At 37.8% G+C, this 25299-nt stretch overlaps 1 protein-coding gene across 2 annotated transcripts in view; it reads left to right on the top strand.

Annotated features, from left to right (window-relative positions):
- VWA8 (von Willebrand factor A domain containing 8) overlaps positions 1-25299 on the top strand; it is a 379623-nt gene that overhangs the window by 169354 nt on the left and 184970 nt on the right. For both annotated transcript variants that reach the window (XM_003913811.3, XM_021929568.2), the window contains 2 exons: positions 1128-1199; positions 23605-23681. In XM_003913811.3, coding sequence (XP_003913860.2) covers positions 1128-1199; positions 23605-23681 — 149 coding nt within the window. The remainder of the gene's footprint in view (positions 1-1127; positions 1200-23604; positions 23682-25299) is intronic.

The raw sequence follows: 25299 nt of genomic DNA, 5'->3' as shown, positions 1-25299 counted from the left end.
AGCCTTATTAAAACTCTAGCTCCATGGCGTATCTGAAAGCATTTTTGAAATTAAAAATGACCAAGATAAACATGAGGGAATACTCATTTGTTCCTGAAGGCGATAAAGCACTTTCTCAGTTTTTCTTCTAAGAAAGAAACTCTGACAGAGAATACTATTAAATTTGACAAGTAAAAAGAAAAATTTCTGTGTGTATGTGTATATGTATGTATTATATATTATCTATATTTTGTATCTATATATTATATATAATTTATATGTATATTATACTATATATAATTTATATGTATATTATACAATATATATAAAGCACCATAAACGAAATTGAAAAGACAAAGCAAGTGACGTACTAGAAAAATATCTGCAGCGTGTATTAAATGCAGAAGGTTAATTTGACTGTTTACAAATAGGAAACTTCAATAACTTTAGTACTTACAAAGCTGTTATTGATTTGATACAGAAAACCAAGAGAAAGTAATAGGAATATTAATTGTACTGGAGTGTAGATCTCTTCCCAGCCCCAAAGAACCCGCATGACCTACTTACAGTTGTCTTATTTTTCAAGATACAAAAGAGCAATGTAATTTCCTCTGTGGCTATTGTGAACAACCTTAATCTTGTTCTTTTATTATATTGTGTCATAATTCAAATTAAAAAGTGTGGAAGGTAAATAGTATATTTTTAATTCTGAAGCTATCCATAGATTTAAAGGTAATGATTAAGAACAAGTCAATGTAAAATGTTCCCTAGAAGTGTACAGTTATTTTAGGAAGCCTTTGTATGTTTACATTAGCAAGTGTCAATTTAAATATTATATTAAATTATAAGCCAACTCTACATAGTATAATAAATAAAAAGTATTTGAGTTGAATTATTAAAAACTCTGAAATATTAGTCAGTTGCTTAGTCTTGCTCAGGTGAACTATTTCAAGTTTTCAATATCAGTGACCTAAATGGTTATATAATTTACTTATAACCATAGATTTAATTTTGGGTCGCATCAAATCGCCTGATTATTATTTATTATAATAGATATTTATATTCTATAAAGATATCTTTATAGTTAACTTTCTTATTTCACCTTGATTTTACAAAACACAGTTAACCCCTAGTTCCTTTTTCTCTAGCACATGATAGTGATGGAAGACATGCTGAAAGACTTTCTCCTTGGAGAACACTTATTATTGGTTGGCAACCAGGTGAGTTATGGCTACAATCTAGGTACCAATGAAAAAATGATAGTAACAATTTAAAAGCAGTAAGTTTCTTCTTGTTGGAATCAGTTTTTTTCCCCCCTATTAAATGACTGGTTTAATTAAAGGATGAGACTCTGCTATCTTCCAGACTTCAAAATTACCTCAGGGTTTAAATCATCCTCCATTCTATCTCTCATCAAGTTCTGTCCATTCTGTATTATAAGTATGTACTCTTCTTGTCCACATCTGTCACTCTAGCCCCAGTGATCTTTACCTGCCACTTGGATTACAGCAATAGTTTCCTATGATAGTTCCATCCCCACCTTATGCCCATTCTTATCTGCTGTCCATTCTGTAGTATCTGTAGTCAGATTGATACTTGTAAAACTAAAATCTAATTGAGTCTCTGTCTTTTTGCTGAAATTGGCTCCCCATTGCTGTTAGGTATAGTCTGAGTCTTCAGTATGGTGTACAGTCCTACAGGATTCACCCTCTGCCTACCCCTCTAGTCCTAAGCCATGTCCCCTTCTTTCTCTCTCTGTGTTGGTTTGAGGCACTCTGCAGTTTCTCATCTATTCAGTTACTTATCTCTGCTCTGGTCCTTGGTACATGCTCTTCCTTCTGCACGGAGAACTTCCTGTCGCCTTCCCATATACCCTCCCTTTAACTTGTGGAAGAGAGACCTTCCCTTGTCCCTGGCTGAATAGGTTTTTCCTGCTTCTACTCCCTTTTATCTCCTTTTTATCATACTAGTCATACCATATGACTGTCTTTGCAACTTGTCTATGTGTCCCTTGAGAGCACGGACCGTGTTTTTCTTATTTATCTCTGTCCTCAGCTCCTAGCATGTACCTTTTACATAGTAGGCGCTCAATGTATGTTTATGGAGAAATGTATGAAAATTTTAGGTTTACGGGGTCCTGATAATTTTCCTCTATTGAATTTTCAGGCTCACAGTGAACAGTACTTTGGGTTTTTTAAATTGGTCTTAAATTAAGGGTAACCAGGTTTCTGAAGTTTGGTTTCTATTTTTTCTTCTTTTTTTGTACTTACAAAAAAATACATTTTCTTTATATATTTAGCCTCTCAAACTTATCATTTTAAAGTACTGATTAAAAAATAAAAATAAAAATGGGCCATTTGGGTGGTTTATTGATTTGAGAGCATAGGCTTGGAAGTTAGATGACTAGAGGCTCAACAGCAACTCTTCCACATGTGGTTGTGTGACTTTGGGCAAATTGCTTATCTTACTGAGGCTCAGTTTCCTGATGTCTACTCTGGGAATAAAAATAAGTATGGTCTCTGGGCTAATGTAAGGATGTCATGAGATAATGCGTGGGAAGTACTTCACACAGTGCTTAGTTCTGTCAGCTCAATACCTGTGTATCACTGTATAGTTTAAAAGTAATATTCTGTTGTTTCATTTTTTAAAACAAGAATTAAAAGCAGAACAATAAATTATTTTGACCCTTTAATTCCCACTATTTGAAAAGTCCTACCTATTTTTCTTCACTGAACAGTAAAAGATGAGCCTATATACCAGAGTGGGAAGATGAAGATCAGTTAACAGTCAGAATTTGGCTCTTGATATTGAAACCCGGGAAGTCACATTCTCATCGCACTTTGAAAAACAATGGCTCTGTGGACATTCAGGTTGTATATAGCCCAAAATACTTTGTAAATTTCTTATAAGAGTTTCACAAACTCTTTATAAGTTAAACGTTGGTGCACTCAGTGTGTCCTTTTCAGAACTTCTGCCATTGCCTGAATGGCCTGCCAAGACTATACAGAACTGGGGCTTGAGGAATAATTTTTCTAAGGTGCAGGTTTTCAAAAGGAAGATCCCTAGAGGTCAAGGTATGGTGTCCAAGTGGTTTTGAAATCTCTCTTATGGTATTGCTATCCTAAGGGTTTGGTGGGTTGGATGCAGTTGGTCTCTTGGCAAAGGTAGCACTTGCAATTGAGCAGGTGATAGATTATAGTTTCAGGAGGGTCTTCTAGGTTAAAAGGTTGAAGTTAATGCCTTGCCAGTAACTAGAGAGACAGGAAGCATGTTCTAACCTCTGGAGGATTAGGGAGAGCTATTCAGAGTAAAGGGTGAAGTAGAACAGAGGTTTCCTTCTGCTTTATGATGAATGAAGCAGAGACTGTGAAAGTGTTTTGGAATTGTCCTAGGGTGCTGTACAAACCTTGGCATAAAATCTAATATTCTATCTCTTGTTTGTTTCCAGTCCTAACGAAAGGAACAAGGCATTAGAGCAAAGAACTAAGCAGTGGGGTGGAGGGAAGGGCAGCTACAGCTCCATAGGTAGATGGTTGGACTCCAGTATCTGGTAAGGATGGACAAGTACACCGATTTTCAAGCCTGTCTAGGACTGGTTCAGGATTCAGCTAGATAGAACCTTCAAGTTGAAGATCCCCAGGAAGAACAAGGCAGGAGCCATGGGTTGGCACAAACTTTTACTTATCAGTTCTTTTGCAGAAGCCATCTGTGGTCAGCAGATCACACTGTCTTGCCATCTTGTACCCCTATCCTGCCACTCTCCACTTTGGAGAAAGAAGAAATTACAAAGGGAGATTGTATTCAGTATAATTTTCTATGTTTAGCTGGCCCTTTTCATATCAAAAGAGTTTTCTGTTCTTTCATTATAAACCTCTAAGACCATCAGTATTATAATACCAATGTTGAAGGAACATTTTTTTGGTAAGTAAATTATGCTACACCTGTGTTCATTATGTTATATAGTGGAAAAGTCTAGCTCTCTTAGACTGTCATTTGATGTCCTCCATGATCTAATCCTACTCTGCTTTCAGCCTGGCGTCTGGTTTCTCCCTGTAAATGCTTGTCCTGAGACAAATTAAACACTCTGTTTCCCAAACATACTTTATTTTCAGTGTTATATTTCAACCTCTAATCTTTGCCTATTCACATTCTCTTAACCTCAGAGTGGCAATGTGGCATCATGGAAAAGGAATAAGCTGGGTACCCAAAGACCTACCTTCTTTTTCAGATTTTTTAACTCTCTGTGATAGTTGAGTAAATTGTTATTGAGTAAATTGATGTGTGTGATATCAACTGATAATGTGATACTGAGTAAACAGTTATTCCTTCTAATTAGGGGCTTTTCTTTTTTTTAATCTATAAAATTATAGACTTGGCACAGATATTTTCTAGGGTCTCTCTGGCTGTAATATTCTACAATATGCTTCTTTAATAAAGTCCTCGTGAACACTATGGCTTGAAGGCTTGACTCCACTCTCTGAACTGTGATAGGTCACTTACAGATTTCTTTTGGGATTTAGATTTATGCACTTACCCACCATCTCTGTGAAAGAGAGATAAAGAGTCTTCATTATTTTTGTGTCTCCCAGATGCTTTGCATACTGTAGACATTCAACAAATACTTGCTAAGTTAATTAGTAGATTTTAGAGGACTATCTGAAATAAATTCCTGGCTGGGCACAGTGGCTCATGCCTGTAATCCTAGCACTTTGGGAGGCTGAGGTGGGTGGATCAATTGAAGCCTGGAGTTTGAGACCAGCCTGGCCAACATGGCAAAGCCTTGTCTCTGCTTAAAAGAATACAAAAATTAGCCAGGTGGAGTGGCATGTGCTTGTAGTCCCATCTACTTGGGAGGCTGAGACAGGAGAATCACTCGAACCTGGGAGGCGGAGGCTGCAGTGAGCTGAGATCACACCACCACACTCCAGCCTAGGAGACAGAGCAAGACTCTGTCTCAAAAAAAAAAAAAATTAATTAATTAAATAAATTCCTAATGAGTAGCCAAAATGACTTAGAAGTAATATGAATTTAAAATTTAGGCTCAGTTGGATTGTTTTCAGGGGGTTATAAGACAAATTGAAATTTCTTCTCTGAGCCTGCAGCTGTTTTAAGTGAAGGAGACAAATGAATCAGATAAAATCTAGGGACTACCTACTCAAGAGAGTAAATAGTTAAGTAGTCCATTCAATTGGATATAGTTCTATAATGACAGGATCAGAGACTGGCAGCATTATCACTAAGACAGAATAATGAAATGCTAATTATTTTTAAATTTCTAATAATAAAGTGCTGATTACTATTTAGCTAATTAAATCATACATAACTTTGCCTGTGCTTGCATTTACCAGGTCAAGGGGGTGGAAATTAGACCAAGGTGGCTGGTTAAAATCTAAATAGAACTTTTTGAATCCTTTAGCCAACTTCAATTCCTTTCTAATGTGTTTTCATAAGGTAACATCTGTGCTAAGATCTGAGCAATATTCTATGGTTAGACTCTTAGCTGCTTCTGTTTGGTGGGTACAAGGGAGTACAGAGCCGCCTGTAGCATTCCTTGGCTAATGCAGTACCCCACAGAGCTGTGCTTTGCTGGGAACTGGCACAGAGTTCATGTGTTCTCCTTCTCTGTGCTGCTCTGAGTGCTGATCATCTAGGAGAGTTATTTATTTGGGAATGTGTATTTTTGCAGTGATAGTAACTCAGGTCCTTCTTCAGTAGCTTTAAAAATGCCTTGCTTCGTTGGTCAATGGTATTTCATGCTTTTCTTCATATTCGACGCACCTGCTCACCTTCACCCTTATTTCTGTCTTCTGAAACAAGACAATCAAAGAACACAAAGACAGGCAAGTGAAGGTGCAGGTAATAGGTGGAGGACAATTGACTCTGAGCTCTCCTGGGGTAGTGTCAATGGTGTTTTCAGTCAAATGCAAAGTGACAGCCTCCTGTGAAAATGCCTATTTTTAATCACATATTTATTTTTAAAGTAAATTAATCATGTGTAGCAATTGATCAGGCTCCTTTCTTTCTCCTTCTAATGCATTGTCTATAGATATATGCAGTCTACACAGCCTTCTGTTTGCAAACTAGAAACTGGCTGAACTCTATGAAAGAAATGTTTCAACACTTGAAATTATATCTAGAGATGTTTTACAAGACTGCTCTGTTACCAGTGGCAATGAGGAAATTAAAGAGAATGGGTGCTGATTTTGAGGTATCTGAAGGTTTATCATCTTTATTAAACCCAATCTCACCTTTTTCTTGCAGATATTATCTTTTCTAAGTATCTATGATACTAAAAAGATTTTACATCTGTTGAGAAGCTAAAAACAGCTCCACAAGCACCACTTGTCATAGTAAAATAAAGTAGCCTGCCCATTATTTATAACAAAATTGATTTTTAAAAATCCTTTCTATTTTCTGTATGAGATTTTATGCCACAGCACATAGTCTTTCCAGTAAGTACAACAGAATTGCTGCCTTTCTGCCAAGTGGGATGGGGTACCGTGAAAATATACATGTTTGAGGGTCACTTAGGGTATAATGCTGTATATTACAGAACCACTTTAGCATGCTGTAACATGCATTACTTTCTACCTACTGTAATTATAACATTGTATGTACCTTTCATACTATTAGGAGCTTCATGCTAGTCTTTTTGTAGGGGGGAGGTGGGGTCATAGTATGACTTTCTAATTAACAAAAAGAGAGATGGCTATTTATTTTCTAGCCAATGATGTTTTTTCTATGCCAGCTGTAGCCCAAAAATAAGTTTCCTGCCTTCCCCACCTTCGCATACCTGGTTTTCTTTTGATGTACAGTGTCATATTCAATTTGATATACAAAATATTTATTGTGAAAATTTGGGGCTATAGAATCAGCCATAAGTGCCATATTTCTTTTTGTTTAAAAAAGTCCCTGCCGGGTGTAGTGGCTCACGCCTGTAATCCCAGCATTTTGGGAGGCCAAGGTGGGTGGATTGCTTGAGTCCAGGAGTTTGAGACCAGCGCAGGCAATATGGCAAAACCCCATCTCTACAAAAATTATAAAAGCTAGCCAGGTATGGTGGCATGCACCTGTAGTCCCAGCTACTCAGGATACTTAGGCAGAAGGATTGCTTGAGTCTGGGAGACAGAGGTTGCAATGAACTGAGATCGTGCCGTTTCACTCCAGCCTGGGTGACAGAGCAAGACCCTGTCTCAAAAATAAAAATAACAATAATAAAAAGTTCCTAAGACTAAGTCTCTGTTTTTGTGTAAGAATACATGTGTTTTGAGAGGCAGTTGCTCTTTATCAGATATTTGAAGGCAAAACATATGTTAGAAATGTTGTGTTCTGAAATGTTCCAGTACCCTTACATAAGAATTATTTTTTAGGCCAGTCACGGTGGCTCAGGCCTGTAATCCCAGCCCTTTGGTAGGCCAAGGCGGGTGATCACCTGAGGTCGGGAGTTTGAGACCAGCCTGGCCAACATGGTGAAACCCTGTCTCTACTAAAAATACAAAAATTAGCCAGATGTGGTGGTACACGCCTGTAATCCCAGCTACTTGGGAAGCTGAGGTGGGAGAAGTGTTTGAACCTGGGAGGGGGAGGTTGCAGTGAGCTGAGATCGCAGCACTGTACTCTAGCCTGGGCAATAGAGTGAGACTCCATCTCAAAAAAAAAAAAAAAGGAATTATTTTTAAATATTCAGTGTTTTGTTTTTAGAAATAAAAATTTGATCTACGTATCATAACATCACTTGGTTTCTGATATTAGACAAAATTTCGAAGTAAGTCATCAAAGGTTAATTTATATTTAATGAGACATAATTAATAATTCACAATCATTTCTACATGAATATTGTCTAATAAAATCACTTCCCAGGGTGTGTCAACTTATTTTTTTGTCATTTTAAATCAGCTTTTTATATCACTTTACTAAATAACAGTTTGGTAAAATTTTTATATTTAAGCTTTTCTTGTATTTCCATCCATATTTTTTGCCCTTACTAAAACTCCAATACATTATATATTTCTTATAAAATAAGAAGCCAATTTTGGCTGATTTTCATATAGGATGCCTTCTCTATCCCTTATTTTCATTTTCTTCATGTTTTTACATTACTGAGTCTGTAGGTACTCATTTCAATTCTGTGGCACCTTCTGATCTATCAGCAGTGAGGGATATCCTAGAAAGAATCTCTTAATGTTATTTCTGCTAAAAGGTGAAAGTGGCTCTATCTTGTCTACCAGATAAAATCCCCTTCATAGAGAGACACTCAAAACCATCCACAATCTGGCTCCGAACTCCTTCTATCGTTCTAGTTCTTTCAAACTACAGTTTCTTACTCTTTCTGAGTGCAATATCCCTTTCCCCTCCTCAGCCATTTTTCATGTTGTTTGCCTCATATGGTGCCTCTTACTCTCATCTTGGCCTGTGAAAATTCTGCCCACTTTCAAGAGCTCAGATGTTTTTCTACTATGAGGCTTTCTTTGTCTCTCCCAAATAGAAGTAATCTTATTTTCTTCTGAGCTTTATAGCATTTTCTCACTATGTTGATTCAATTGTCTTTTAAAATTGTTGCGATCCTTGTTTGATTTCATCCATAATTGGTTAAAAGTTTCTTATGAACTAAGATTAAGCATAGTAGTATTTGTATGTCTTGCAGTTTTCAATGTGCTTTTATACCATTTTATTTAGTTCTACATCAACCTTTGAGGTAAAAATTTTTATTTTTCACCTTTCACAAATAAGTAGACTAGTTCAAAAAGGTAAAAATATTTGCTCAAAATCACATAGCTAGTTAGTGTCAAAGTTAGGTATTAGATTTACAAAGCTCATGCTTTTTTCCATCATACCACACTAATTCCTGTACTAGGCAGAACAACAACAACAACAATAATGTAATAACTAACTTTTGTTAAGTGCTTATAATAGGCCAGAGACTATACTTTACATACAAAGTAAAGGACATTTAAAATTTTTCTGTGATGGGAAATTTTTTATATATTCCACAAAAAGTAGAATATGTAATGAACCCCCTTGTATTCATCACTCAACCTCAATGATTAATAAGCATTTTGTCCATCTTGCTTTACCAATTCTCCCAACACTTTTTTGTATATCATCTTTTAATATATTGTTCTTTTGCATATCATTTTTCTTATAGCTGTTTCACCATTTATCTCTAATATGACCACAATTTTATTATTACACCTAACAAATTAACAATAATCCTTTCATATAATCTGATGCTCTGTTTTCAATTTTCCCTAATTATCTCGAAAGTGTTATTTTGACTGAGTACAATGGCTCTCACCTGTAACCCCAGCACTTCTGGAGGCTGAGGTAGGCGGATGCCTTGATCCCAGAAGTTCCAGACCAGCCTGGGCAATATAGTAAAATCCTGTCTATACAGAAAATACCAAAATTAATTATCTGGGCATGGTGGCATGCACCTGTAGTCCCAGCTACTCAGGAGGCTGAGGTGGGAGGATCACCTGAACCCAGGAGGTGCAGGTTGCAGTGAGCCAAGATTAGGCCACTACACTCCAGCTTGGGCAGTAGAGCAAGATTCTGCCTCAAAAAAAAAAAAAAGCTTTGTTTTATAGTTGATTTATTCTAATCAGCATCAAAACAAAGCCTGGTCATTGAATTTAGTTGATGTGCCTCCTAAGTCTCTTTGAAAGAGGAAAGATGTACTCTCCTGTCATCTTTATCCTAAGAAGTATAGACCCATTTTTATGAATATAAACATTTTATTCAGAATTATACCACTATTGATGAATTTCCACTGAGGAAATATTATAAAAGTAACTTTCACTGGGCCAATTTAATTTTTTGATTAATTTATACAATGAAATTATACCATATCAATTTTTTCCAGGATAGAAATGATTCATTCTTTTCTAAGTTTTCATAGCATTTGATTTTTTAACTTTTATACACTCCGAAAATCAATAAACATATATTTAATGCCAACTAAGCAAGACTCTATGAACATTTTAAGTGTATAATTCTTTGTATCTCATTCTGTCCATTAATTACAAACTTAATGTGATTAGAAATTCTATTTTTCTCCTGATAGAGGTTTAGTAAATGTGGAATTATTTAACGTTGAGATACTGTGAATATTTTATTGCGAAAATTAAAGAATGTGTAAATTTTGCTAATTAATAATTTGAACTAAGCCCTGGCAGATTGCTACTGTGCACCATCAGAAATATACCATGTTGCTATGACAGCATAATTGTTTAGTATCTGTAGAGGCACTGAACAGTTTGTCCAGAAATTTTCTTGCCTGTGTCCCCCAGCTGGTAGTGGCAGCAGGGATTTGATAACTTAGTGTCTAATAGCTCCAGCAGCCTGGGGACCCCAAGGCTATGAAATACTTGTTTCATCAAATACAGTGGCACTCATTTTTATTTTAAATTATTTTTTGTTCCTTCTCAAACCCCTTAGTTAATGAACTTGCCTGAATTACAACGTGGAAATTCATTGGCATTCCACCACATTCTTTCTGCCAATTTAGTTGGTCTATCCATTGTTTCTTAGTGAATATTTTTTCCTGTATTTATTTTGAATCTGTATTTTGTTCCTGCAGACACACTGATTTTTGCACCCTGCAATATTTGTCATGACTGCTTTGGTTATACCTAATGGCTGACCACATTACCCAAAAGTGAATCTTTGCCATTTATAGCAACACAGTATTTCAAAGGGAAAATGCAGGGATGTAGATTTTATTATTTTCATGTGAAAAGGAGGTTATGACATTGATAGGGAGGTTTATAGGACTGTGTTTTAGAGTCATGCAAACTAGTAATGTAATTGAAATGTATGTTTTCTAATCTGACTTCTGACTACTATTTGTTGACTGGTACAAGGAACCCATTTGTGTGACTGTTTAGGATTATTTACTATTCAGTTTTAATAATTTTTTTTTATTATACTTTAAGTTCTAGGGTACATGTGCACAACCTGGAAGTTTGTTACGTATGTATACATGTGTCATGTTGGTGTGCTGCACCCATTTACTCGTCATTTACATTAAGTATATCTCCTAATGCTATCCCTCCTACTCCCCCCACCCCACGACAGGCCCTGGTGTGTGACATTCCCCACCCTGTGTCCAAGTGTTCTTATTGTTCAGTTCCCACCTATGAGTGAGAACATGCGGTGTTTGGTTTTCTGTCTTTGCCATAGTTTGCTCAGAGTGATGGTTTCTGGCTTCATCCATGTCCCTTCAAAGGACATGAACTCATCCTTTTTTATGACTGCATAGTATTCCATGGTGTATATGTGCCACATTTTGTTAATCCGGTGCATCATTGATGGACATTGGGTTGGTTCCAAGTCTTTGCTATGGTGAATAGTGCTGCAATAAACATACGTGTGCATGTGTCTTTATAGCAGCATGATTTGTAATCCTTTGGGTATATACCCAGTAATGGGATCACTGGGTCAAATGGTATTTCTAGTTCTAGATCCGTGAGGAATTGCTACACTGTCTTCCACAATGGTTGAACTAGTTTACAGTCCCACCAACAGTGTAGAAGTGTTCCTATTTCTCCGCATCCTCTCCAGCACCTGTTGTTTCCTGACTTTTTAATGATCACCATTCTAACTGCTGTGAGATGGTATCTCATTATGATTTTGATTTGCATTTCTCTGATGACCAGTGATAATGACCATTTTTTCATGTGTCTGTTGGCTACAAAAACGTCTTCTTTTGAGAAGTGTCTGTTCATATCCTTCACCCACTTTTTGATGGGGTTTCATTTTTTCTTGTAAATTTTTTTAAGTTCTTTGTAGATTCTGGATATTAGCCCTTTGTCAGATGGGTAGATTGTAAAAATTTTCCCCCATTCTGTAGGTTGCCTGTTCACTCTGATGGTAGTTTCTTTTGCATTGCAGAAGCTCTTTAGTTTATTTAGATCCCATTTGTCAATTTTGGCTTTGGTTGCCATTGCTTTTGGTATTTTCGTCATGAAGTCCTTGCTCATGCCTGTGTCCTGAATGGTATTGCCTAGCTTTTATTCTAGGATTTTTATGGTTTTAGGTCTAATGTTTAAGTTTTTAATCCATCTTGAATTAATTTTTGTATGTGGTGTAAGGAAGGGATCCAGTTTCAGCTCTCTACATGTGGCTAGCCAGTTTTCCCAGCACCATTTCTTAAATAGGGAATCCTTTCCCCATTTCTTGTTTTTGTCAGTTTTGTCAAAGATCAGATGGTTGTAGATGTGTGGTATTATTTCTGAGGGCTCTGTTGTTTTCCATTGGTCTATATCTCTGTTTTGGTACCAGTACCGTGATGTTTTGGTTACTGTAGCCTTGTAGTATAGTTTGAAGTCAGGTAGCGTGATGCCTCCCTCCAGCTTTGTTCTTTTGGCTTAGGATTGTCTTGGCAACGCAGGGTCTTTTTTGGTTCCATATGAACTTTAAAGTAGTTTTTTCCAATTCTGTGGAGAAAGTCATTGGTAGCTTGATGGGGATGGCATTGAATTGATAAATTACTGTGGGCAGTATGGCCATTTTCACAATATTGATTCTTTCTATCCATGAGCATGGGATGTTCTTCCATTTGTTTGTGTCCTCTTTTATTTCATTGAGCAGTGGTTTGTAATTCTCCTTGAAGAGATCCTTCACATCCCTTGTAAGTTGGATTCCTAGGTATTTAATTCTCTTTGAAGCAATTGTGAATGGGAGTTCACTCATGATTTGGCTCTCTGTTTGTCTATTATTGGTGTATAGGAATGCTTGTGATTTTTGCACATTGATTTTGTATCCTGAGACTTTGCTGAAGTTGTTTATCAGCTTAAGGAGATTTTGGGCTGAGGTGAGTGGGGTTTTCTAAATATACAATCATGTCATCTGCAAACAGGGACAATTTGACTTCCTCTTTTCCTAATTGAATACCCTTTATTTCTTTCTCCTGCCTGATTGCCCTGGCCAGAACTTCCAACACTATGTTGAATAAGAGTGGTGAGAGAGGGCATCCCTGTCTTGTGTCAGTTTTCAGAGAGAATGCTTCCAGTTTTTGCCCATTCAGTGTGATATTGGCTGCGGGTTTGTCATAAATAGCTCTTATTATATTGAGATACGTTCCATCAGTACCTAATTTTTTGAGAGTTTTTATCATGAAGGGCTGTTGAATTTTGTCAAAGGTCTTTTCTGCATCTATTGAGATAATCATGTGGTTTTTGTCTTTGGTTCTGTTTATGTGTTATGTTTATTGATTTGCATATGTTGAACCTGCCTTGCATCCCAGGGATGAAGCCCACTTGAGCATGGTGGATAAGCTTTTTGATGTGCTGTTGGATTCCGTTTGCCAGTATTTTATTGAGGATTTTTGCATTGATGTTCATCAGAGATATTGGTCTGAAATTCTCTTTTTTTGTTGTGTCTCTGCCAGGCTTTAGTATCAGGATGATGCTGGCCTCATAAAATGAGTTAGGGAGGATTCCCTCTTTTTCTATTGATTGAAATAGTTTCAGAAGGAATGGTACCAGCTCCTCTTTGTACCTGTGGTAGAATTCATCTGTGAATCTATCTGGTCCTGGACTTTTTTTGGTTGGTAGGCTCTTAATTATTGCCTCAACTTCAGAGCTTGTTCTTGGTCTATTCAGGGGTTCACCTTCTTCTTGGTTTAGTCTTGGGAGGGTGTATGTGTCCAGGAATTTATCCATTTCTTCTAGATTTTTTAGTTTCTTTGCACAGAGGTGTTTATAGTATTCTCTGATGGTAGTTTGTATTTCTGTGGGATTGGTGGTGATATCCCCTTTATCATTTTTTATTGCATTGATTTGATTCTTCTCTCCTCTCTTCTTTATTAGTCTTGCTAGCAGTCTATCAATTTTGTTGATCTTTTCAAAAAACCATCTCCTGGATTCATTGATTTTTTTTGAAGGGTTTTTTATGTCTCTATCTCCTTCAGTTCTGCTCTGATCTTAGTTATTTCTTGCCTTCTGCTAGCTTTTGAATGTGTTTGCTCTTGCTTCTCTAGTTCTTTTAATTGTGATGTTAGGGAGTTAATTTTAGATCTTTCCTGCTTTCTCTTGTGGGAATTTAGTGCTGTAAATTTCCCTCTACACACTGCTTTGAATGTGTCCCAGAGATTCTGGTATGTTGTGTCTTTGTTCTCATTGGTTTCAAAGAACATCTTTTTTTCTGCCTTTATTTCGTTATGTACCCAGTAGTCATTCAGGAGCAGGTTGTTCAGTTTCCATGTAGTTGAGCGGTTTTGAGTGAATTTCTTCATCCTGAGTTCTAGTTTGATTGCACTGTGGTCTGAGAGACAGTTTGTTATAATTTCTGTTCTTTTACATTTGCTGAGGAGGGCTTTAATTCCAACTATGTGGTCAATTTTGGAATAAGTGTGATGTGGTGCTGAGAAGAATGTATATTCTGTTGATTTGGGGTGGAGAGTTCTGTAGATATCTATTAGGTCCGCTGAGTGCAGAGCTGAGTTCAATTCCTGGATATCCTTGTTAACTTTCTGTCTCATTGATCTGTCTAATGTTGACAGTGGGGTGTTAAAGTCTCCCATTATTATTGTGTGGGAGTCTAAGTCTCTTTGTAGGTCTCTAAGGACTTGCTTTATGAATCTGGGTTCTTCTGTATTGGGTTCATATATATTTAGGATAGTTAGCGGTTCTTGTTGAATTGATCCCTTTACCATTATGTAATGGCCTTCTTTGTCTCTTCTGATCTTTGTTAGTTTAAAGTCTGTTTTATCAGAGACTAGGATTGCAACCCCTGCTTTTTTTGTTTTCCATTTGCTTGGTAGATCTTCCTCCATCCCTTTATTTTGAGCCTATGTGTGTCTCTGCACGTGAGATGGGTCTCCTGAATGCAGCACACGGATGGGTCTTAACTCTTTATCCATTTTGCCAGTCAGTGTCTTTTAATTGGATCATTTAGCCCGTTTACATTTAAGGTTAATATTGTTATGTGTGAATTTCATCCTGTCATGATGATGTTAGCTGGTTATTTTGCTCATTAGTTGATGCAGTTTCTTCCTAGCATCGACGGTCTTTACGATTTGGCATGTTTTTGCAATGGCTGGTACCAGTTGTTCCTTTCCATGTTTAGTGCTTCCTTCAGGAGTTCTTGTAAGGCAGGCCTTGTGGTGACAAAATCTCTCAGCATTTCCTTGTTTGTAAAGGATTTTATTACTCCTTCACTTATGAAGCTTAGTTTGGCTGGATATGAAATTCTGGGTTGAAAATTCTTTTCTTTAAGAATGTTGAATATTGGCCCCCATTCTCTTCTGGCTTGTAGAGTTTCTGCCAAGAGATCTGCTATTAGTCTGATGGGCTTCCCTTTAAGGGTAACCTGACCTTTCTCTCTGGCTGCCCTTAACATTTTTTCCTTCATTTCAGCTTTGTTGAATCTGACAATTGTGTGTCTTGGAGTTGCTCTTCTCGAGGAGTATCTTTGTGGCGTTCTCTGTATTTTCTGAATTTGAATGTTGGCCTGCCTTGCTAGGTTGGGGAAGTTCTCCTGGATAACATCCTGAAGAGTGTTTTCTGACTTGGTTCCATTCTCCCCGTCACTTTCAGGTACACCAATCAGATGTATGTTTGGTCTTTTCACATAGTCCCATATTTCTTGGAGGTTTTGTTCATTTCTTTTTCCTTTTTTTCTCTACACTTCTCTTCTCACTTCATTTCATTAATTTGATCTTCAATCACTGATACCCTTTCTTCCAGTTGATCAAATCAGCTACTGAAGCTTATGCATGGCATCACGTAGTTCTTGTGCCATGGTTTTCAGCTCCATCAGGTCATTTAAGGTCTTCTCTACACTGTTTATTCTAGTTAGCCATTTGTGTAATCTTTTTTCAAGGTTTTTACATTCTTTGTGATGGGTTCGAACATCCTCCTTTATCTTGGAGAAGTTTGTTATTACCAGTCTTCTGAAGCCTTCTTCTCTCAACTCGTCAAAGTCATTCTACATCCTGCTTTGTTCTGTTGCTGGCAAGGAGCTGCGTTCCTTTGGAGGAGAAGAGGCACTCTGATTTTTCGAATTTTCAGCTTTTCTGCTCTGGTTTCTCCCCATCTTTGTGGTTTTATCTACCTTTGGTCTTTGATGATGGTGACATACAGATGGGGTTTTGGTGTGGATGTCCTTTCTGTTAGTTTGTTTTCCTTCTAACAGTCAGGACCCTCAGATGCAGATCTGTTGGAGTTTTCTGGAGGTCCACTCCAGATCCTGTATTCCTGGGTGTCACCAGTGGAGGCTGCAGAACCACAAATATTGCAGAACGGCAAATGTTGCTGCCTGATCCTTCCTCTGGAAGCTTCGTGTCAGAGGGGCATCCAGCCGTATGAGGTGTCAGTTGGCCCCTTCTGGGAGTTGCCTCCCAGTTAGGCTACTCAGGGGTCAGGGACCCACTTGAGAAGGCAGTCTGTCCGTTCTCAGATCTCAAACTCTGTGCTGGGAGAACCACTACTCTCTTCAAAGCTGTCAGACTGGGACTTTAAGTCTGCAGAAGTTCCCACTGCCTTTTGTTCAGCTATGCCCTGCCCTCAGAGGTAGAGTCTACAGAGGCAGGCGGGCCCCCTTGAGCTGTGGTGGGTTCCACTCAGTTCAAGCTTCCTGGCCCCTTTATTTACCTACTCAAGGCTCAGCAATGGTGGGCGCCCCTCCCCCAGCCTCGCTGCTGCCTAGTGGTTTGATCTCAGACTGCTGTGCTAGAAGTGAGCAAGGCTCCATGGGCATGGGACCCTCCGAGCCAGGTGCGGGGTAGAATCTCCTGGTATGCCATTTGCTAAGACCATTGGAAAAGCGCAGTATTAGGGTGGGAGTGACCCAATTTTCCAGGTGCCATCTGTCACGGCTTCCCTTGGCTAGGAAAGGGAATTCCCCAACCCCTTGTGCTTCCGGGGTGAGGCAATGCCTCGCCCTGCTTCGGCTTACGGTCCATGGGCTGCACCCACTGACCTGCACCCACTGTCCGACAAGTCCTAGTGAGATGAACCTGGTACCTCAGTTGGAAATGCAGAACTCACCCATCTTCTGCATTGCTCATGCTGTGAGCTGTAGACTGGAGCTGTTCCAGTTTGGCCATCTTGGACCCTCCCTCATAATTTTTTTCTGATTACAAAAGTAATGTATATGTATTGAGAGAATTTGGAAAATAAGAAATTTCTGGTGATCATTAGCAGTGATTTCTTATTTTGTTACAAGACCAAAGAATATCTTTGTAAAATAGTATTTAGAGATTAGCTTGTCTAAGCCCGCTCTACTCAAATAAGCAAATCTAAGCTCAGATGGTGGTAAAAATTCCCACATGAGAGGGATAGCATAGTGTATTTTTAGGCATTTAAGCAAAGAATTAGAAGGTTCAACATTAGATGGGATTTTTTTAAAGCAATTAAAATTTATTTCTCAGTTTACTATAATGTTCGTTTATTTTGTTATTTTTTATTGTAATTGGTACTTGTTGATGACATTAATGTGGTGACTTTTCTAATAAAGAAATTAGTACCCTATGCAGAGAACATCTCTATTATACAAACTGAACTAACTTGATGAAAATTATTAAAGAATTGGAGGGAACTAAAAGCAGGCCCACAGTTAACAAGTTTCAGAGAACATGCAAAAAAGCTGAACATTGGCAGTGGCAAATACTCACCTTGAGTCCATTTTTTAAAATTGCTGAAGAAAAGATCTGGATTTGCTTCCTCACTATTCTCCCTTCTGAACCTTAGATAACATGCAGGGAGCTCCCAGACATGTGTTGTAGGTGATTTTACAACCTTAAACTGACTGACCTTTGACTCCATCACATTTAGAGACCCGAATAGGGGGATGATCCTGGCCTCAAGGAACAAGCCTATCTACCGGCCAAGGACCTGGCACATTGCTAGAGTATACTGGTGAGAGAGAGTGGTTTAGGAACCCAAAGTAGAAAATCATTCTAGTGCTGAGAGTTAAAGGAGAGAAAACAATGGGACAGATAGGCAAAGCTGTGGAGAAGTTGGGACATTTCATCAGAAGGCTAGGTGGGGGTAGTGGAAGATGACAGACAGATAGGCAAGGATGAGCTATTGTAGTCAAAAGAGACCACATAAGCAAAGATATGGATGTGGAAGGGTATTTTTTAGGAGACAGTGGCCGAAAGGAACTTGTTTGAGTGTCACAGAGGGTTGATGAGCATGCTTGCAAGTTTATCTGCTGTTGCAGGGATCCCTCAAGGCCTATCACAAACCCTTCAGCCTTCAAGTCCCAACATTTAGTCCAAACCCCATTCCTAGACTAATTTTCTCTTGGCCTGTTTTTCATTCCTTTTTAGCTTTTTTCTCCTACTCCATTTCTTTCTTTCTCTCCTCCTTTGATGGAACATGGATAGAGTTTCGTACATTCTTTATTTTTTTCTTGTCCAGGAAGAAAAGCCCTAAAGTCCCTTTGCTGTAAAGAATTTTATTGCTAATCTCTCTGAGGAAACAGGGTAACTAACATAATAAACCTGAGGAAGTTATAAGAGTCCCAGAATCCCTCAGAGTTCTTAAAGTCAAGGTCCTTGAGCTTTTCTCTCAGAAACTGGAAGCATGCTTACTTCCTCTCCTTGGTTTGACTCCTGTCTGTGGGGCTTCACATAATTCCTACTTCTCTTAACCTGGTAGTGAAAGGGCCGCCCGACTCCTGCTTCTGCGAAAAGCCTTCTGGCCAGTACGTTGTCATGAAAAGCACAGTCCGGCAGAACAGAATGATAAATGTTAGCATCATTCTCATGAGATTATTTTTACTTTTTAGGATCTCTCATTCCACAAGTTTCTTCTCCCATTTCGAATTTTCACTTACTAAATATTATTCTCAATAAGAGTTAATGATATAAAAATGTATCTATTTCATGTTGATTTTTACTGAAGGATACAAATTACATATATATTAAGGGAATTTTTACTAGTAAGTAAACATAAGTATGTATAGGAACAAAATGAAAATGTTAGCAGATTTTTTAAGCAGTTGGACATTGGCTGATTACTGTTTTCTGAGTTTCCCAGTGAGAAAAATGAGCATGTGTAACTTTATAATGGAAAAATAAGATACTATTTATGTATTTATTCAATTAAAATAATCCAGAGAAATTTCTATTCTAGGCAAAAACTGTGATTAGAAGGAACAAGTCATTATAACTGTTTCATTTTGCTTAGGATATTTACAGAAATTCTTTCCTAGATGATGCTTTCAGCATTTCCTCAAAGGAATTATCAGAGCTTCTTAAATGAAGTAGTAAGCAACTTGATGAGATCTCTGTTTTAGAAAAATAACTAAACAAATTGGGGATTGTCTTGTTGTAAATCTGGAGGTGGGAAACCAAACCAAATTAGGCCCTTTCCGGTAGTCTGGGGAGGGGATGAGCTACCCTTGAGCTGAGACAGTGAATTGGAGAGGAAGGAGCAGATATGGGAAGCAGACACTTCAAAGTAAACATATCCAAAATTAAACTGCCTTTTATAGCTAGACTTCCCTTCCCCACCCAGCTAATTCAGTTATTCTCCCCTATTTCTTCTGTGACCTGCCACTCTATTGCCCAAGACAGAAACTTTGACTGCGTCATCTCCTCATCCTTAACTCCAGGCCCTCACTAAGTCCTGTTGGTTCCTTTTCCTAAATATCTCTTAAATCTATTCATTTCTGTCTATCCCGTAGTTTAGACCACCATCATCTTCTGCTTGAATTTTAAAGGAATTTCAGACTGCTTTCTTGCTTTCTCTTCTGCTCTCTACCAGACTCCACCGTACCATTCCGTCAGAGCAATTTTCTAAAACTGAAAATCTGATCCTATTATTCCTTTACTTCAGTGGCTTCTTGGTGCTTTGAGGAAACAGTTCTAACTCTTTTAAGTGGCTTCCAGGGCTTTGCCAGACTTAAATCCCACCTACCTTTCTAGCCTTCTAGCCTGGTTTCTTACCACTCCCTTTCTCACTTTTCTCTAGCTTCTGACTTCTTGCAGACCTGTCCAGCTCTCCAGCTGACTGTTACCCACGAGTCTTGACACATACTGTTCTACCTGTAACGCTCCCCTTTTTCATCTTTCCCTGTACCTCTTTAATTCCTTGATATCTCAATCTAAACATAACTGTGCAGTCGGCCTTCCTGAGCCCTTAGGTTAAAGCTTCAAGCATCTTGGATTGTCGTATGAGGACACTATCTATTATATGTGTTGTCTGTGTTCCCTACTAGACTGTAAGCTGTGAATATGGTGAGAGGCTGTAGCTGTTTTCTTTACTATTATAGCCAGCTCAGCTAGTACAGTGCTGTAATATTAGGTGCTCAAATAATTGATGAGTTAGGCAAGGAAGTGAGAGAGGGAGAAAAGAAGGGAGGGAGGGAGGGAGAAAATGTTGGAAGGGAAAGAGGAATGAAGGAAACAGAAGGAATGGAGGGAAAGAATAAAACTAAAAGTTTTGCAGGTAGGGACTGCAGAGATCCTAATGACATTTTGCATGAGGTCAGAGGGGAAAAAATGAAGCCATCAAAAATATTCTAGCATTCTTGAGATGGAGTCCGCCTGTCACTCAGGCTGGGAGTGCAGTGGCCGGATCTCAGCTCACTGCAAGCTCACCGGTTTACACCATTCTCCTGCCTCAGCCTCCCCCGGTGCAGGCTGGGACTACAGGCCAGCCACCACCCCGTGCTAGTTTTGTATTTTTAGTAGAGACGGGTTTCACTGCAGTTAGCCAGGATGGTCTCGGTCTCCTGGGATTCCTCGCGGATCCGCCTATCTCGCCTCCCAAAGTGCTGGGATTACAGGCTTGAGCCACCGTGCCCGGCCTCTAGCATTCTTTTATTGAGCAGCTGAGTATGTGGCAATACTGTTATATGGGGGTTGAAAAGAGACAAAAGTAGGTTTGGGTGGAAGGATAATAAGCATCTGTTTCAGAAGTTCAGTTGATGGTTAAGAATAGGGGATATCGAATGAAGCTTAGAAAAGAAGTGTGAGCTGTATGTGATGACTGAGGTCATGGGAGTGGGTGGTATTTCCCAGAGAGAGAGCGTATGGAGCAAGACAGCTGAGGTTGGGGTTCTGGAGACTCCAACATTTAAAGAGACACAGCAAAAGAGCTCCTTAGTGGCAGCTGGGACTCAAACTACATTTATGGGACTCGTGACTCCTAAATCATGCCTTGCTCAGAAGGAATTTGAATAAGCATGGCTATTTAATAACTTTAGAGGTGGGGAGGGAGGAGGAACTCCCTGATAGCACATTTTCATGACATTTCTTCCAGGAAATCCTTTGTATTTCTAACATTGTAATGCATTTAGGATGTCTGCTTTTTCTAGGATTGCTGAATTTAACAGAACGAATATATTAACCCAGACGTTTTACTCATCTGAAATTTATCTATTTAAAAGTTTATATTTATGGTCACATGCCATTTAAAGTTTACATACCGGTTATAATTTACATACAAATATGCAAATGTGATTTTCCTCCTTTGTGCTTCTATGCTAGGCTTGAAACTATTTTGAGTGAAATCCAATTAGATACTGAAAAGATTCCTAGAAGACGAAATTATCCATTGTTCTAACTTTAGTGAATTTGTCAATTTGACATTCAGCTCTGATAACTTTGAATCTTTTATAGGTGAAATAATTCACCTTTAAAATTTATCCCACTTTATTTATTTATTTATTTATTTATTTATTTATTTATTTATTTATTTATTTTTACAGGTGGAGTCTTGCTCCATCACCAGGCTGTAATGTAGTGGTGTGATCATGGCTCACTGCAGCCTCAAATTCCTAGGTTCAAGAGATCTTTCCACCTCAGCCTCCCAAGAGGCTGGGGCCTCGCTGTGTTGCCCAGGCTGATCTGGGACTTCTGGGCTCAAGTGATCCTCCCACTTAAGCCACCCAAATCTCTGGGATTGCTGATGTGAGTCATGCCCCTGGCCCGTTCTTCTTTTATAAGTCCATAATTTCAGCATCCTTATTAATATGATCGCCACTTAAAATATTTTACCAGAATCTTCACTCTTTTTCCAGTACTTTCCAAACTCCCTATATTTGTTTATTTACTTGACAAATATTTATTGAACGCACTCTCAGGCACTGTGCTGAGCTCTGGGGATATAGTGATAAGTAAAACAGACATGGTTTCTACCCCCTGTGGCACTCAATCATACCATTTCAATTGATTTGAATTTCTATCCTTGATGCTTGTAGAATGCTTTTCTTCACAAGATGTTTGAGTATGTAGTAAAAATACCAATAAAAATGCCTGCTTCCCTATTGGGCTTCTGCTATTGGTGCTGTATACCATACACTGCCCCAGTCTGCCTAATTATTTCTTTAGGATGGACCTAGAAGTGAAGAAGGAGATAACTTAAGGCCCAGATTACCAAAATCAATTTCAAACTGAAAAAAAGATACTCCATAATGCAGGGACTATAATTATGAGCATCAGAATCATATAGACCTGGATGTGAGTCCTGGTTTCACTAGAATTACCTGTCTGTGACTGTGTGCATAGTGCTTACCTCTGAGCCTTGGTTTCTTGATTTGTGAGGTTGAAATAATTTTAATCCCTACCTCATGGGACTGTTGTGATGATGAAATGAAATAACCCATGAAAATACTTACCCTACAGCCTGGCACAGTATAGGTTAAATGTCCCTTATCTTAGATACTTGGGACCAGAAGCATTTCACATTTTAGAATATTTGCATATACATACCAGTTGAGCATCCCTAATCTAAAAATCCAAAATCTGAAGTGCTCCAATGAGCATTTCTATTGAGCATGACCTTTGAGCATCTTGTTGGTGCTCAAAAAGTTTCAGAATTTGGAGCATTTTGGGTTTCAGATTTTTGGATTAGTGATGCTCAACCCATATAAGAATCAGTAAGAGTTATTTTTGCTAGCATGTACGATATGAAGTCAGCTTTTAAACTATAACTCTTTCCACACAACCTACTTGTTAAAAGATTTACACACCATTAATTGTATTTCACCTCTAAGTGAAAACTTTCAAATAGGGAAATAGCATGGGGGTGGATTCCATTTTTAACAGTCTGTCTTCTACAAAAGGATAGCAACTCTCAGCACCAGTAAGTGGTAAGGAAATGAGGGCATTTCTAGGAAGAGTACATATAGTTGAGTTTTATTAATACACTAGGTTTCCAAGGTTTTAAAGGACTTTAAAATAGGATAAAAGGAAAATAAATGAGTGTTTGATTCTAATAGAAAAAGTACAGTATTATATTTACCTTTCTGTAGCTAAAAATCATAATTCTGAAGAACTGATAAGAGAAACCATTGTTTTATACTTACTTGATCACCTTTGATGGCACCCTTCAAATCTGAAATAGTTAATACTATGGGCATCTGCTGTGATGCCTAGACTTCAGTGTAAATTTACAGAACAGAAAAATCAATATGTAGGAGGCTAATTTATGGATTTCCTTTCAAATAAGAATGGCTTAGGACTAGTATGTTTAGAAATAAATTTTTTAAACCCTCATGTCATAGGAGATATTCCGTATATGTTTGCCAGTTTGGTTTTCATGAATGATAAACTAAAATAGTAAAAAGGTGAGAAAGCAGGTTTTGGTAAAAGACTTTTCTGGTTTGGCATAAGCTTATCTCCAGAAAATAGCCTCTTTTTGTTTAATGTTTTCTGTGTAATTACAGGGTGTAGGAAAAAACAAGATTGTTGACAGATTCCTTCACCTGCTCAACAGACCCCGAGAATATATTCAGCTACACAGGTAAGACTATTAGACCCACAGCCTCTTAAAAATCTCATTTAATCATTTGTTTCCCTCCTGGTCCAATTTGAAAATACTTTCTTAAAGGCCCATTTTATAAACCAGTTTTATTTCTGTTCTTCTTGCTCTTTTCTCTCCTTTAAAGGTAATAAAACCATGCAAAATTTATTTTTAAAGTGACTAATGCTTTATAAACATGAATTAATAGATATTCTGTGGACAGAGAGTGATGAACATTACATTCTAGGAACAGATCTCATCAACATAAAGGCTCTTAAGTTAGAAGAAAAACATGTAGGATCTAAGCCTATTCTCTCACAAGCAGCTAAAATAGCTCACAAGGAGAAATAATAAACTATGTAAATCTCAGGTATGAGATAAGGAACCCAGAAATCTGGAAGGAGTACATTATTAGCTGTCTCCTTGCCTTCCTTAAAGTTACTTTTTGGATAATTTTATATGGTTAGAATGCTGGTTCAGCTTTTAATCAAACAGTTTTTCCCAATATGGGTCATTTTTAGCTTTATGAATGAACCTGTTCTAATTTTTAAAAAATAAAATATAAATGACAGATCCACCAAAAACAAAACAGAAAGGTAAGTCAAAAAATATATCAAGTAATGAACAACTTAAAGCTAACTTAGATTGTTAGTGTTTTAATCCCAGGAAGTAAAAAATATATAGTATAATACAGCATTGAATTGAGTTATAAGAGTTAGTTTCTTGTTTGGGTCTTTTCACTAAGTGATTATCAGTTCTTGAGAGAGAATTGTAGGAGAATAAAGGGCAGAGTTAGTGGGTCAAAGGAGAAAGAGGAAAGGACCCAGGAAAAGCTGAGATATGGTGAAAAACTGCCTTTTGGGATTTATACCTCTGACCATGACGGTAGTGGTAGCAGATTGGCCCTACCACAATAAAAACGGTAAAACTGAACAAAATTCACAAACACTAGGAAAAGAAGAACTACTAGGGATCTTTAACCTGAACAACTACCAGAGCTCCTACATGACCAGGAGCCTTCATTAAATACCCCTGGTATTCAGAAAGGTATTTATCTTTTAAAGTCTATGTTTAGAAGTAGGACTAATCTATCCTTTAAGTAAGAGTTACTCCATACCTATCCTTACAAATTTTAAAACTAAGCCCTGATAAAGAAGGATGTTTGCTATTTAATATTATTTTGAAAGTTTTGTCTCATACAAAATGGCTTTAAAAATAAAAATAATGGGTATTTGGGGAGGTAGGGAGGAATACCTTGAAAAAATCAAGGTGATTCAACAGTAAATTGACTTCATACCTGAACAAAACTTAACACTCAACCAAGAAGACCACAAAATCCAAACACTCAGCAACATAGCATTCATTGAGTCAAGGATTCAATAGGAAATTACTAGACATACACAAAAGCAGAAAAATTGGTCAATAGAAATAGACTAAAAATGACAGGATGATGGAATTAGCAGACAAGGACTATAAAACAGTTGCCATAAATAGATTCAAACATTTAAAGGGAGAAAAATGTGAATGTAATGACAATAATTGGAAATTCTTAGTGTAAAAATGACAACCCTAAAAAAGCAGCTTCACATACACACACATACACAGAAAATTATTTGAA

Source organism: Papio anubis, chromosome 15 (genome assembly GCF_008728515.1).
Source record: "Papio anubis isolate 15944 chromosome 15, Panubis1.0, whole genome shotgun sequence".
NCBI lineage: Eukaryota > Metazoa > Chordata > Mammalia > Primates > Cercopithecidae > Papio > Papio anubis.
Note: the sequence above shows the minus strand (reverse complement) of the source record. Positions and strands in the feature narration are given on the sequence as shown.